This window comes from Ambystoma mexicanum, chromosome 6p (genome assembly GCF_040938575.1).
Source record: "Ambystoma mexicanum isolate Mex_15411 chromosome 6p, UKY_AmexF1_1, whole genome shotgun sequence".
NCBI classification, from domain to species: domain Eukaryota; kingdom Metazoa; phylum Chordata; class Amphibia; order Caudata; family Ambystomatidae; genus Ambystoma; species Ambystoma mexicanum.
The window spans coordinates 365,461,116-365,477,668 of record NC_090935.1 but is presented as its reverse complement, the minus strand read 5'-3'; the positions used below and the strand labels follow the sequence as shown (position 1 = coordinate 365,477,668).

The 16,553-nt window shown below is 44.8% G+C and overlaps 1 protein-coding gene across 6 annotated transcripts in view; it reads right to left on the bottom strand.

The window, feature by feature from the left end:
* Positions 1 to 16,553, bottom strand: part of NIPBL (NIPBL cohesin loading factor) — a 2,053,700-nt gene that overhangs the window by 1,650,313 nt on the left and 386,834 nt on the right. For 5 of the 6 annotated variants that reach the window (XM_069627143.1, XM_069627142.1, XM_069627145.1 and 2 more), the window contains exons 8-9: positions 2,627 to 2,720; positions 1,759 to 2,385 (exon numbers count right to left, since the gene is read on the bottom strand). In XM_069627143.1, coding sequence (XP_069483244.1) covers positions 1,759 to 2,385; positions 2,627 to 2,720 — 721 coding nt within the window. The remainder of the gene's footprint in view (positions 1 to 1,758; positions 2,386 to 2,626; positions 2,721 to 16,553) is intronic. The other variant, XM_069627147.1, reaches the window with a different exon arrangement.

Here is a 16,553-nt window from a genome sequence, read left to right as displayed (position 1 = left end):
CAAGCTGGATTAATCAAATGGTGGTATGCTGTACTAACACTATGGAACCATCATCCAGGCTCTAAATATAAGTCTATTTGGGACACCCTTTGGTCTAGAAACAGAGGCAAAACAGTAACGGGCTTCAAAAACAGGCTTGTAATCTGGAACCGACACTGGAACGGACACCAATGATTTTGGAAAAAGGGAGGCTTTTCTGTTCTTCTCAAAGTAACAAACTAAGCAACTGACATCTCCTTAAGAACATCAAAATGTGGGATGAAGTGGAGAGCGGCACGTGGAAAATGCTGTCCATGGGGAGAAACGTAGTAATTCTAGACATTGCCGTGATCAAAACCTGAATAATTATTAGGAGCACCCTCCTCAGAATTAAACATTCACACAGTTAGCCTTCGCCAGTCACGCAGTCAAAAGCTGCTTTGATCAATAACCTAGGTATGTCAGTGGGCAACACAATTACAGCCAATCCCTGAATTTCTTAATAGATGTGAAATAGTTGAAAAGGTTTCTAGGGACAAAAGGATTACCATAGATCACAGGCAATCCGCATAAGAGAGATAGACTGAGACAGCAAGGTATCATTTTAGACTATGGCAAAAGCCTAAACGATTACTGTATTTCCAAATATAAAGCAATAAAACTCTAGCACAAGCTTAATAGCCTCACTGGAATGACTGCCCCCGAGAAGGGTGAAAACAAAATAAAAACATGTAGGCTTATCTTGCTGCCGTTTTTCTAGCTGTATCAGTACTTTTACCTTGAAATGTAAAGCTTGGAAGCTCTTACTTTATAGTGAGAAGACAGTTAATGAAGATATTCCTCGCAGTAAGTTCATTACAAGAAAGGTCAAACTCTGAACAGAGGTTTCCCACTCCAAACTATTTTAAGGAACAGAAAAAGTAATATTACAGGAAATAAAGATTACGATCTACATGTTTTTGAATGATTAGAGAAAACTAGGACCACTAAAATATGTGAAGAAAGAAACGGTGCCTATAAAATCAAAATGGCAAAGAAAAAAAAAAGAAATAGTACTAGGATTTATAACATGAGAGCAGACCAAAAAGATCCAAGATGACGCAGAGATTTTCTCTTTACGTTGAGAAATAAAGAGTGGAATTGTCAAGTATTCTGCGCTCCTGCCTTATGATGTCTGGAGATATGCAAGGATGTGAATCTAGAGAATGTACCATGCTTTAGAAAAGCCTATACCAACAGGTTAGATGGCAGTTTGGTTATAGGGAAAGGTTGAGGTGGTAACCCTAAATATTTAGTTCATTACATTTCATGAACTCATACATGTATTGATTTGACACATGCAGAGAGCTAAATTGGACTCTGCAAAGTGAACCAGCACTACCATACCATTATACTAGGACAGGGTATTCCAGGTTATTTTAAGTGAAGATTTTGTTGCCACAGGACATTAAGTGCTCAAAGGAAGGTGAATGGATGCCTAGCTGTTTTAGCATAAACAGATATTTTCCATTGTGTGTGAGATTTAAGATGCAAGGGGGTACATATTGAAGGGGCTAGATATTGCAATTTGAAAAAACTGCCTGAAGCACACTAATTCTGTGGTGTTTCTCAAATTGCTGATGAAAGCACCTAAAGAGTCTCAAGAATCCCAATTAAAATAGCAATTTGAAAAGCAGCTTAAAACGCTTGAGGGATTTCTTATGTTAGTCTGAGTATCATAAGAAGCTAGAACTACAAGACATCTACCAAGTCCGTTTCAATACAGTGTCAGAATATTACCTTTATCCTGCACCTCTTTTGAAAATCGCTCCCTTTCAATGGCAGATTCTCGCTCTATCCGCTCAATCTCTGCCAAGGCATCAAGCTCCACTTCATCGTATGGTGTTATACTTCCTTGCTGAAGCAAAGTCTGTGATTGTACCAATGACGTCTGCTGTGTTTTTCCAGCAACTGCTGTATTCTGTTGTAAAACAGGTACTTGCTGCGCCTGAAGGAAAGCTGTCTGTTCATGTGACAAACAAGTATCAACATTTAATGGGCGATTAGCGTCCTGTGGAGAATGAGGCGCTTTAGAAGTCGGACCTGGATAGTGCAAATTAAACGAAATATCTTCCTCTGTAACGCTACTGTTCTCAATTCCCGAAAGCATTTCATCAGACTGATCCATATCTGAAGATCTCACACGAGTTAGTCTTAATGTAAGCTTTGTACAGTCCTTTGAAGGAGAACTAATTATATCGTACATTGCAGATTTGTCACTCTGTTCTTTTTCTTCTTTGCTCATCTTCAATTTCTTCTGTTTCTTTTGCTTCCGATCAGGAGAATCTAACAATAGGTCTGGGGGAGCATCACTTGGTGACGAATAGGGTGGAGGCTGTGATTGCAGAATTAAAGATGATCTTGACCCTAGAATTATTTCACAAAATTGAAAGGTTAACACAATTTAGGCCTTTTGGGAGATAAGACGCAACATTTATTTTAAAAGAGGAATGGTTAAATAATGAAAACGATTTCGTATACAGCTCAAAATATACATTTAAAACACAGTTGTTGATTACCGAATGATCATACAAAGAAACAAGGTCAGAATTAAAACAAATACATTTCCAAATCTGCATTTAAAACAATCACAGACTATAAGGAGTACCTTTAGGAGTTCCATCACTTCCAGTTGGGGAGCAGACAGACTGTGGTGACCTCAATGAAAAGGAGGCTGGATTTCTTATTGAAGAATCTCCATCCTAAAACAAACGAAGAGAAGAATGCACAGTAAAGCTATTAATGCAAATAACGTTTACTACATCTAAATCATTTTTAGGGCAATAAACCACTTTGTCATCCAGTTTCCAAAACGGGGCAAACCTAAGAAGAGGGGGGTAATCTTAACTGAGCTCCCTTTAATAAGAAAGCATATGTACCCATTTACCCTCTAATATTGCCAGTACATAGGAGGAAACCAGGCCAAATACACAACCAAAGTAAATGCAAGGCAGGCAGGATCACAGAAGCATTTTTTAATTTTATTGTTGTACAACCAAATTTTGGTTTTTCACAAGTCCAGGAAAATTACAACAAAGCATGAAAATAAATTAAATTGCTAGATTTCAAAAACATCACTAAAACATAACCCTTTAAAAAGAACATACAATGAGAAAGAATACAGGAGTAAAGAAAAAGAAAATTAACAGACATTCTGGGGAATGAACCCTGTCTGCTGTAGTACTCTTGGAACATTTAACGTCAATGCTATTACGTGGCCAGAAATCAATCTGTCCCAAAACATTGGTGAGGACAGGCGGTCCATGGAAGCAATGAAGCATCCGAGATGTTTTTCTATGGCATCCCAAGTCCCCCGACAGAACCTTAACAGGTGCTCAATAGCCTGGAATTTTGGGTCCCCACATTCTGGACATAACTTTTATTCTGTCCTCAATGCCCAAGCGGCTGAGAACTGAACCCATTTGGACGAGATTAAGTCGCACTCTGAGAAAGTTGTCTGACCTTAGCGTCTGGAAATTTCATCAGGCACTTGGAAGATAACCCTGTTTCTTATCGTGGGAAGCGAAAGAAGCTGCTACGGCAATGCCCGCATTTTATCAATTGTACTGATCCAATCCGATATTATCAGAGCTTTCTTGATTTTCATTGGATTTGAGGCTAGTGTGTTTTCATCGCTACCGTAATTTGTGAGGATTTCCTGTGCCATCCTTTTAAGATCTTGCAACACCAGGGATTGGTCCAGGTTATGGTGGGCCAGGAGATCCTCATACAAAGTGTTTCAATTTTAAGTCTACTTGGGATTTGAGTATTCTTTAACCCAACTAATCTCAAGCTCACTGTCGGAAGGCTAGTTGGTAGGCACAGAACTTGCTTACTGATCTTCCCCTCAATTTTATGTGTAATCGAGGGTCCAGGCCAGTGGTTTTGCCTCTATACCATAAATGAGTACTGGAATAACCTTAGCCATGTAAAACCTTACGGCTGGCAGAAGGGAGAATTTACAATATTGGCCGACGATCCTTTGCAATTGTGATGTCAGCTGAATACCCTTAGATGTTAACTCAGCCAGGGTTTGACCTATTCGAGGAGAGGCATACATACTAAACCCCAGATAGATCTCCTCTACCACTGAAACGAGCTGACCTCCCACTGTCCAGGGGCATCTTCCTCCCAGAGTTCTCTTATCACCAAATATGACTTGACTTCTCCGGATTAACAATCAGGTCATTTTCCTTCATGTATAAATCCAAGGAGTTCAAGTGTCTTTGGAGGCCCACGGGTGTCTTATCTAAGAGAACGATATCGTCTTTATACAGAGCCATTTCATTGCGGTGGGACCAATTTCGGCGCTTACCATTGCTGCAGAGTCGACTTCCCGTCCGAAATCAGCAAGGTCAAAGTTGAAAAGGAAAGTGGCGACCATGCAACCCTGTCACACTCCTCTACCCATGGTTACATATTCCGATGGATGACCTTCAGAATTCATTATTATTCTCACTGTGTTTCCCTCATGGAGAGTAGCAAGAATGTTGACGAGTGTCTTCGGGGCTCCCCTCTTCTCTAGCTTTGACCAGAGACAGTCTCTATTGACCAGGTCGAAGGCGCTTGATAGATCGATCAAAGTGCCATAAAGCTTGGGCATGTTCTTTCCTTCCTTATTGCTAAACAGTGTAGCCAGTACTATACCATTAAGAGATGTCGAATGGTCTGTTTTGGTATTATAGTATGTTTGGCCCACCTCTCCAACTCTCTTAGCAGTAGGCTTGCAAACAGCTTACATTCTACGTCCAACAACGTAATGGGCCTATAGTTAAATGTTTTTTTGCGAACCCCCTTCTTGAAAATAGGGATGATAGATTTCCAGGATAGGGGGCTTGCTCTTTTTTCTATTACTCCGTGGAAAGGTATATACAGAATTCGTGCCCACATTTTGGCGTTCCCCTTAAATACCTGAGAGGTCAAGCCACTCTGGCCAGGTGCTCCTGATGAAGACTTTTTAAATCAGCTCGACGAGGTCTTCCTCCGTAATTTCCAACGACCGTTGTCTGTCGGTGAAAGGGAAGGTCGGCTCCCCTTTAGGCTTTAGATATTTTTCTGTGAAGTGCCTGACCCTATACAGTTCGGAGACGCTATTTGATTGTTTCGTTTTTTGGACAATATTTGAGGTGTTAATCATTGCCTAGAAATTACAAGACATTTTATTACCTAGTACTCCGAGCATTGACTCTCCATCGCTCTGTAAACAACTCATTTGGTGCTGTTTGGACCAGTTTTTATAGTAATTTCTGATTATCTTTAGCATATCAGAGAGCAATCACGTCTGATGTTTCCCTCTTCGCGACCTTAATTAGGCTGCACATCTCGTGTTTTTTAGACCATGTAATCTTGTCCAAAGTATGATTATGGGCTATGATTCCATGGGACGGCATGGTCTGTGGATGCTCGACTGCCCATAAGAAATCGTGAAAGGCATGGGGTTTGCAATTTTCCATGAGATCTATGGTTCCCATAACTTTACAAACCTGGTCCAAGGCATCATTTAAGCTTTCCTGTATTTGAGCATTTTTTTTTCACTCAGAATGCTGTCGCATAAGGTACGAAGAGGCTGGTGGATCCCCTATACAGCAGACCTCTGACCCAGTGTTCTGGCTATAAAATGTATTTCATCTTTGCTATGCAGCATAAAAAACACTGGCTTAAGCATAATGTATACAGAAACTGGTGACGCACAATTGGTAGCTAGACTGAAAGCCAGGTAAACAAGGCTATGATAAATTTGTATTCAGAATCTTTATTTTAAACTAGATTAACGGCACAGTTTATAATTTAATACAATCGAGAACAAGTTTAATCCAACACAATGGTTTATGGAGGAGTATATATTTATTAAAACTGCACCAAGAAGATCCCATACATTGAAAGTAAACCGGTTTGAGAAAAATACCATGTGAAAATGTGACAATCATAATGCAGGTGGGACAATGTACTTCCTCCACACCTTCAGGGAAGGTTGCTTAAAACGGGTGTTGTAACCAACGACAACTGGAAGACCCTTAAGGTGAAGTGAGACTGGAATATATGGCATGTTCAATCTGTGGCATGGTCCTATGATGAGTTCAGTCATCTCACAAAGGCAGCATATATGAGTCTTTGAATGCACAGGCCTCTTGAGGTGAAGAGTGTCTAAGGCCATCTCCTGGAGGGAAAGTCACAGTTACACCAAACACGATCAAAGCATACTGACATTTATATCAAAATACTATTAAAACCCTAAAGACAGGAATTGTATGCTCCAGCAAGTCCAGAGACACTACCCTATTGGACCTTTCGGGTCCCATGGCAATGATCATGCATCTGTCAGAGCGAGTGATGGACAGAGGGGAGCCTATGATCAGACAGCCCTAGCAGGCTGGTCACAAAAAGAAGTCTCTGCCTACTGGGCACTGTAAATTGTGCTTGATCTATGGAAACTGGACATTTTTGCTTAAGATGGACTCCAAAGGTGGCGAACTGGGCTGCTCAGGAGGCGGCCCAGACAGCCTAATGAGCAATCCTTTCATTAGGGAACATAGCTGATTTGTAAACACACAGCACTGGGCAAGCAGCAAGCATCTACCTGGAGTTTTCCCCTCCAGAATTTTCAATAGAGCAAGACATGCTAGGAACTGCCCATCCGGCACCTACAGCCAGTATTCAAACACTTATTGTATTGGAACTCCTATCAGCAAGAGTCCTAAGCCAAAGGTGGAGGTAGCCATGGCAAAACCGATAATACCAGACAACATGAAATCACTGCAGGCGAGACTTTCTCATTCATAGTCTACCCCAAAAGGGGTTCCAACTATGAAGTTCTTTACTAATAAGGAGCCTACATCAAACAATGCTTGGGTATTCCAGACAATCAAGAAATTTGTATGGGCCACCTGTTCAGCACTCTTCATCTGCCTATTTGCAGAAAATAAATGAGGATGTGAATCAATTGGGCCGCAAGGGTGCAATTGTGCCTACTTCTCTACACCCCTGAGGCTTTCTGCGCAATCAGTGTTTGGTATACAGTAACGTGAAAGTGCAACTGGTCAAATCTCTCAGATTTAGACAACTTTGTCACTTCAAGGTGGAGGGCATTCCGATGCTCAAGGGCATCTTGTTGGAAGGCAATTAGCAAGTTAATCTGAATCCCAGACACATACCAGTTAATTCCTATTTTAAATTAAAACAAGAGATTCCTTCCATTTCACTGGTGGAACTAGTTCTGGGAATTGACATGCCTCCCTTTCAGCAGTCGTCCACGGTTAGTTAAGACGGTTTTTCTCAAGTGCTACCAACTTCGTCAAAACCATTCAACGGAGGCAGTACAAGACTCCACTCTTAGTATAAGGATGTACCACCTGGGTACATGGTAGCGCAAAGCTAGCAGCCAGGCTTATATTAGGAGGGAGAGAGGGCTGTAGAATCTGTACAAATGAAATTGTAATACAAATGATCCAAAGAAACACTGAAACACTTTGTATGTAAAAATAAATGATTTATTTGAATACAGGTAGACCCAGATAAATCTAGGGGTAAATAATTACTAACATATGAAATCACAATTATAAAAATACAATACTATACCTGAAGGTACAAAGAAGTATAAACCTTATTTAGAACCTTATTTACAGTAGTGGTTTGTACTGACAGTAGTTCTAGGGAAGTCAAAACCTTTTCATACACATTCAGCATAGGTCACACCTATTCTTGGGGAGTAAAAACCAATGGTTACTTTCACAATTACATTCAGTAATGCAAAGGCAGTAGACCCTACCAGATGTACACTGACTCAGTACAAATCACATAATCAGTCAACTGGACAATATACCTTTTGTGAATAGTGAAACACTTATTCCAGGTACAGTACAACTTTTGTGATAAAACATACTAGATGAGTAAAACTTAAGGATGTAATCTTCAATTACAGGTGCTTTTGAGATCAGTGAACCACAGACAGAGATAAACAGTAACTCTTGTAACTTATTTTTGGGAAGGCACACTGCTAACTCGAGGTAAGTAGAACCTATATATGTTTTATATCTCACAGGCAGTCCAGGGTAGATCTTACCCAGCACACAGACTCTAGGTTAGATAGCACAGGGAGAGTAAAACCCAATGTTTCACTTTACTGAATGACTCAAAGTTATTCTAGGTAGGCAACAACCTAATACACACTTATTCCGGATGAAACCAACAGCAAGTCAGGGGAAGCAAGACCCAGTTGGATGACCCTCATACAATTACCCTGCAGGAATAATCTGGTGAAACCAACACTTTGCTGGAGAAGAGGAAGACTGGGCAAACAGGTTAGTACTTTACTTCTAGAGTTAGAAGAGGGTCCAGGGGTTTCGCAGAAGACACCCTACCAGGATTCTAGCAGTGGAACTGGGTGCACTGGATGAGAGGCCTCACCATCACAGTAAACAACCCAAAGCTACACAGAAATCCCAACAGGCTTAAGGTAAGTACATACCCAAGCCAACACAGTACCTCAGCATTGAAGATTTTGCAGCAGGACTACTTCAGGATCATCTGCCAAAAACCGGGTCAGTGGATTTCTTGTTGTGACTGAAAACAGGACCTTAAAAGGGACTCTGCAGCAGGGATCGATGAAGAAGGCTCTGGGCAAGGTTTCCCTTGCGGCTGAATGCTGTTCTGCGGATTTGGAGCCTTTTCAAGGAGCACAGAAGAAGAAAGAAAGTTGCGGCTGAATTCTTGTCGTTACAAAGGTCCAGCACTCTGTTGAAGGGACTTTTCAGACTATTTATGTCTCTGGAGTTCCACCAGAATGCCCACGAAGTTTCAGTGTGATTCGGAATTTCGGAAGACCGTGCACTGCACAGTGGCTTCAGGTCCCAGGTTAATGCAGCAACGCAAGGTTGCAGCAATGCGGGGGGTGGTGGAGTGGCCTTCTTGAGTCTAGTGGGTCTCGTCAGGCTCTGGGTCAGAGTCGTTTTTCGGAGTCCCCAGGTCGATTGGAAAGCAGGGCTACAGCAGGCTCTGGTTACACAGCAGGCTCTCTGGTCGCTGTAAATCGTTTCAGCCGCTTTTCCTTCATCCTCCTCTTCGGTTTCAGTTCCAGTGGTCGACTTTTCTTCAGCTCCCAGGTTTGCAGTATTTAACAGGAACTACAGCACAACCTCAGCATTCTCTAGCCGCATTTTACAAGAATGGGGCGGTCTGGTTGTCCAATGGGGACAGCCAGCCTCCCACTGGGATTTGTCAACATTCAAGCAAGGTGGAAGACAAAGGGCTGTGGAGTTGTGGACTACTCCCTCGCTTCCTGCCCTCACAGACTGGAGCCTGGGCGTGGAGTCCATGGGACTCCCGCCGAAGATAAAAATCACACAAAGGAATTCCCCACCCTGGAGGTCAGGGAACAAGAACGGACAAGAAACACTACAAATGGCAAAAAAAAAAGACCGGGCCATTTTGGTAAAATGAGCACCCTTGGGTGCCTTAACTGCAGCTGTGCACACATCCCGCGGTAAAGGTGCACCAAATTAATACAAGGTATCATTGCCACCAGCCATTGAAGGTAAGCTTGTCCCTGTAACAGAAATGTTACATTTTTAATGTGAAAGGGGATACATTTTATCTCCCCAGCACTCCACATAAGGTTGGGTGTGCTGGCTTCACAGAATAAAATGTAAAAAAGGGATCCAAAGTTCCTTACTACCCTTGGGAACTGTAGTTCTCTCAAGGTTAGCAAAAGAAAGTTAAAAGTTAAAAGGGGAGCCCCTAGGGCAACCAAGCAACAAAAGGCACTTATTGCCAATAAGTTGTTAAAGAGGATATCTTTAAAAAAAACACGATGTAGAGTGAAAGTAATGACACCCATAAAAAGAGTTAAAGATTCTCTCGCAAAAAGTTCTAGGGTTGACCCAGGTCAGGAAGATTTACCAGTTCTGTGAAAATCTACCAGATGAGCTGGACTTACATATCCTATCAACTGCTTGGCGTCTGCAGGCGTCTGTGGAATCCAAACGCTGACCGCATGTTTGTGGAAGTTTCCATTCTGCTCAGGATTGACACAGCATTATTCAAGGATGTTTGACACCATTGCCTGCAGTGGAGGACCTTGGTGGTTGCACAGCACCGGTCAGGACTCTCGAATGCTGTAGTGGATTGAAATTCCAGCTATCTCGCATCTCAGAAATTCGCAGTTGGAAGCCAAGGTTTCCCCACAACTGTGTAGCACGGGGCCCTTTAAGGGTGGACCTTTTGTGTCCAGACTCAACGCACAGTTATATCAGTTCTTCAGTTTGGGCCATATTCAATTACTTTGGTGACTGACCCATTTCTCCACCCAAACAGAAACTATGCCCCTCATCATGCTGGGGAGTTGACAAAGGGGAGGTCAGGAGGAGTGGCAGACATCTTATTACACCGGGGTGGATACCACAAACCTGGTATCAGATTCTTCTGGAACTTTCTTTGGATTTTTCTAAACTCCCCAGAATCAAGACACTGAAGGATTTGGTGGGAAACAGGCACGCCCGGTGCTATAATGGTAACTATTATGAGGGAGGACTATATTTAGAAGCCCTTGCACTTTCAAGATCTTTCATCTTAAAGCCTCAAAGACTTGTGGCCAACTCCATGTTCAAGAGTTATAGGATGGCCTTGTCACAATGCAGTCTGTGGTGTGAGATTGTGATGATACTTCCGTCCCAAAGGGTTTGATCTTGAGCTTACTTGCTTCTCTCACCAAAGGCAGGGCATTTTGCACGATTCAGATTTACTGTTCTGCCAGTCAAAATCAGATGGATAGCAAACTGGAAGGGGTGCACCCGCCAGTGTGCCATATTCAAGGGTGCAAAGTTACTCATGCCTCCCCCTCCCCCAAAGCTGTGAAACTCTTCAATTTGGGAGTGAAGGCTTACAATGTATTGTTCCGTTAACATCTACAGCTCCACATAATTTAAAATATTTACCAACAACATCTTGACTAAATAAAACATGGCTTAGCGTGCTTAGGAAAGAAAAGTACAGAACTTTTCTAAGGTTCCAGGCCCTTTGGAATCTGGGGAGCATGTTCCAGAACAAAATCCCTGGAAACCTCAAAGCCACAAAAATGGCTATGGGGTCTCACATAGTAACGCAGCTTAAATCGCATCATGGCACTTCTCCACCAAAAAGAAAAGAAATAAAAAGAAACATCGGCCATCCCACTGCTGCACCAAGTACAAGATCCCTGCTTCCACTCAACAAGACACTCCGAACAACTCAAGGAGGAGATTAACACCAATGAGTGAGAGGCAACTTGACAAGGATATGCAGCAGTTACTGGAAGCACACTAGGCACAATTCAACCCCACTGAAGTCCCTAAACTACCTTTTAACATAATTGTGAAAACTAATAAATTGGTAGTTGATACTTGTACAAATTTTAAATTACTCACCGTAGTGACTAACATACTCCTAGTCCATAGTCCCCTTTCCGCCATACTGTATGGGCGTCCCTCGCTAGGGAAAGGAAACTGAACTTTTTTCACCAGAAAAAAATTGTCGTCCATTTTAAATTTGGATGGGTGCAGCCCTGGGAGCAGCCGCTCCCCTGACTCCGCCCACCGATGCCACTCCTCGGTCCCCTTCAACGTGTCAACAATATTACAATTGCCTAATGACAAGTTTATTACAGGGGGAGGATGGAGGGACGTATGGAGGAAAGGGGACTATGGACTTGGAGTATGTTAACCACTACAATGAGTATCTTATGACACCTACGTATCGTCCATACTGCATGGGCGATTACAACTGAATGCAGCCCTGGGAAGGAGAGTTGCCCCTCTAAGAAAACAAATTCTTCAAAACTGCCTGGCCAAATGCTGCATCCGATCTGGGGCTGGCATCCAAGCAGAAGTACTTGCAAAAGGCTGATGGGGAGTCCAAGTAACCGCTTTGCTGATTGTCTGCCATGGGATGTGCCTTTGGAAAACCACAGCCGTGGCCTTAGCTCTGTGGGCATGCATGTTTGCTGGCAAAGGCCTGTGCTGCCCCTCCTATGCCTCCTTGATGGCGATCATCATTCACCTTGTTATGGAAGCCTTGGAGGCTTGACAGTCCGGTTCTGACCAGACAAAAGTGATGAACAAGGCAAACGATTTAGGGAAGCTCTTCGTCCTGTCCAGGCAAAATCTTAGCGCACGCCTGACATCCAGACAGTGCAATACCTTTTGAGCCTCATCATTAGGATCCGCAAAAAATGTGCGAGTACTATCGCCTCGTTAAAGTGGAAGGAGGAAGCCACCTTAGGGAGAAAGGCAGGGTGCATCAGAGTACCACCTTGTGTCAGTGAAATGTATATGGCTCTGAAGCCATCAGGGCCTGAATTTAGCTGATCCATTTAAGGACAACCAGTAAGGCGGTCTTGATAGTGAGCAGCCTGATGTCAGCTGATGCCATGGGCTTGAAGAGTTTGTGTGCCAGTGTGCCCAGCACCACGTTAAGGTCCCATACTGGATGTGATCTGTGACACAGGGTATAATCTTGGCAGACCTGCCAAATGCCTTTTAACCACCGGATTGGATGATAAGAAAATGTAGTCTCTGGAGTTCTTGTATGCCCCTATGGCCGCCAGATTAATACGGCAAGTGTCTACCTGCACCCCTGAGTGGGCCAGATGTGCATCATCCAGTGATCACATCAGGGAGTCAATCTTGTTGGTCTTGGCCCAGTGACAGAACCTCATCCACTTGCTCCTGTATTGACTCGTGCTGGGATAGTAAGTGGGCTGATCCCAACGTGAGGCATACCGGGGGCTGATACATCAGACAGAAGTTCCAAGAACCAAGGTCTTGCCAGCGACCAGGGGGCTATCAGGATGAGCCGCAGGCCCTGTGACTCCCTGACCTTGCAGATGACCGTGAGAATCAGCAGAGTGGGGTGGGTCGGGGATGGGGGGTGTATGCATTCATATTGTTCCATGGAAATCTGCAATTCATCCCCTAGCGATCTGCTCAAGCCATGACACAAACTGATGGCATCTCCTGTTCGCAAGGTTTACCCGAGGGTGATCCCACCTGCCTAAGATCTCTCGCTCAGAACCTCCTCATTCAACTGCCACTCGTAGTTGTCGATCCCCAGCCTGCTGAGCCTGTCCGGTTCCAAGTTGGATTCCTCCGGAAGAGGGACTGCTGACAAGTAAAAGCTGTTAATCAGTGCCTACTCCCAAATGTCGATGGACAGCCTGCAGAGACGAGGGAACCTGGTACCTCCCGACTTGTTGATGTAATACATACAGGTGGAGCTGTCTGTATACAGACAGACTTGCTGCTGATAATGGGGAGGAACGTCTTGAGAGTCAGCCAGATGGCCATCATCTCGAGCCAGTTGAGGTGTTCCAGCTGTTCCTGCATTGATCATATGCCATGGACACCGATTGCCCAGCGTAGCCCTTTCCCCAATCCCTCCAGGGACAAGTTGTGTTAATGGTTATCGCCCGAGAGGGTTGCCTGAATGGTCTGCCCACTACCAGGTTGGTCTCTGCACTCCACCATTCCAGGTCCAGGTATAGGTGCTGTGGTATGCCGATTAAGGCTGCCTGGGAGCCCTTCTCCTGATTCCAAGAAGCTGAGAAACGCAGTAGCAGCATCCTTATTTTGAGTCTTGTGTGTGGCACAGCCAGGAGACAAGCCGCCATTATTCCGAGCAGATGCTGGTATCACCATGCCGAGGTAGCTGGTCTGCTGAGAAAATGCCTTGTGGCCATCTTGATCGCCATGATCCTGTCTGCTGATGGGAAAATCCTCTGCCCTCGTGTCCCAAATCAGCACCAGGAAAGCTAAAGACTGGGTGGGGAGTAACTGCGACTTCTTGAGGTTTATGGAGAACCCCAGATCGTACAGCATGTGCATGAGTGCTGAAGTCGTGTGACATACTGCCTCTGGAGACTGCTCGGAAAAGGCAGTTGTCGAGGTATGGATAAAGCTGGTGGTCTTCCGTCCTGAGCAGGGCTGCTACCGGGTTAATTAACCTCGTAAATACACTTGGTGCCGAGTTGAGGCTAAAGGGAATGACCTTTTACTGAAAATGTAAGCCTATGATCCTGAACCTCAGGAAAGAACGATGGGGCTCCCAAATGAGGGCGTGCGGGTAAGCATCCTTAAGATCCAGGGAACACATCCAGTCTCACCCCCCGCCGTACCCCCAGAGTCTCTGCAATAAGAGCTGGAGTAACCATCTTGAACTTTTGAAGGGTTAGGGAAAAGTTTAAGGAAGAACGGTCTAGAACAACTCACAGGCCAGCTTGGTGGTTCTTCTGAATGGCGAATATTCGGGAATATAAGCTCATGCCCCGCGCTGAGGCTGAAACCTCCTCCACTGCCTGACTTGTAATGAGCGAGCGGATTTCCGCCAAAAGAGTTGCCATCCCAATCTGTGGGAGTGGCAGTGAGGAAAGAGGAAATGTAAGGATTGGCAGGCGGAAGCCCGCTGAGACTACAGAAAGGATCCAGGGGTCCGTGAACCTTGCAAGCCATGAACGAAAGTGCAGAGCAAGCCTGCCACCCACTGCAGACTCATGGATCTGGATGACGTAGTTATAACTTTTTTCCCTCTGAGGCTGGTGCTTTTTTCCCTCTGAGGGACTTGAAAACACTTGTGGGAGGATTTGTGCCACTTGCGCCCGTGTTGGCTAGGAGACTGGTTTGGCTGTGTCGCTTCGCTCCTGAATCCCTGAAGCCACCGAATGTATGAGCTCTATCCAAGCACTGGTGACTCTGGCTATAGGCATTGGGCGCCAACTTTCAGCACTGACAGCGATTTAGTTGTCAGAGCTATTCTTTATGTCAAAGTTCCACGTCCATGTTTCAATGGAACAAGTCCCCCGCTCCCCCCTCAAATGGGAGGTCTAGAATGCGCTCCTGCACAACAGGGCTAAATTTGGCCGCCTTGAGCTAAGTCGCCGTCCTCATATCGGTGGCGATACAGATCGCTCTACCTGCTTTGCTGATGTGAGCCACTGTAGACTCCACAATACCTTGGGCCACAATTTTGGCCTCTGCCAATCCCGCCTTTAAGCGTGTCAGACTATGCTGGGAGGAAGTCTGCAATCTCCTTCCACAGCTTCTGAATCACTGCTGCCAGCATAGCATCCGCGTTGGCTTTGCACAGATGAAGTGTGGCATTAGAGTATCTTTTGCCGTAGGATTCACACAGCTTTTCCTCCTTCCCGAGGAGCGCCGACGTTGGAGCAGCTGGATGCCAGTTCTTGTGGCCAGGCGAAGGGTGAGCCCTTCAGCCAGATCCCCAGCTCAGGTTGCTCGACTTGAGGCTGCAGAATTCCCAGGTATTCTACTACACCCGCCAGCCTCTTGTGGAAAGCTTTAGCTGACGAGGGGGTATCCTAGTCCTCCTCCTCGTCCGTGCTGCCCGCTATGCCCTGCAGGTCTGGAGCAGACGGATCAGTGATTGGTTACTACTATGAAAGACCGATCAGAAATGAAACTGATACTGATTTTTTCTTTAACGAGGATTCCCAGCCTGACAACGGGGAATATTCATGAGCATGTGAATCCATGACAGGCCCCATGCTGGAGAATGCATGTATCTGCTTAGAATCACATGCTGAGCACAGACTAGCGGACATTACCCAGAGATGATGGTGGCATATGGGAAGGAACAGTAGCAAAGAGGTCTTCGCACCGCTTGTCCCACCAGAGAATCAGACCTTGATTGTCGATATATGCAGTAGTGTTGTGTAAGAGTGTGTACATGACCTCCAGGTTGCTGCTTTGCAAATGGAATCAAGAGGAACATTTGCAATGAATGCTATGGTAGCCCCTGTGCCCCGAGTAGTGTGTGCTCTAGGCATGAACGTAAATCTCTCTTGGCAAGAGAGAAACACAGTGTGATGCAGTTTACAATCCACTTGAAGATACATGATTTAGAGACAGGGTATCCTCTACCAGCTGCCGCTGAAACAAAGAACTGGTTTGTTTTTCTTGGTGGCTTTGTTTTTTTGGTATCAGGTAATATTATCCCCACCAATAATATCGCCATATACATGGTTGTGATGCTGGAAATGCATTGAAGGGACATGGCCTCTGTATCCTTGTCCTTTACTGCCTTTTTATCGTGTGTTCTGTCATATTTTCCGCACAGGAGTTCATGTGGGACTCCTGGCGGTGCAGCTCTCTCCCTTTTGGTTTGGTGAACAGACCCATGGGATACCCTTACGACACCCATGGGTGGGGTGTCCCTAGTGTATGTTTTTGGGCCACTGTGGATGGCCCACAGAGCAGGGTATGGGCTGGTGGCAGCTCCATGCTGAATTGACAGGTGCTCTGAGTATCCTCCATTTTGGGAGACCCAGGCCCTGCCATTGGAATCAGTTGATTCCTGACGGAAAACAAGATGGCCTCTGTGGCCTCTTGCTTTCTATTGCCTGTTACCTTGTTTTCCCAAAGTCCTGGGAAGCCCTGGCTCTGTCCCTTCCCCCTGACTGGCTGTTGGGTGGAAGTTCCATATATGGTGTTGTGAAGTCCAGTCCAGACTGGCTGGAGCCTTACCAGTGACTGTCGAAGTTATGTTGCCCAGAG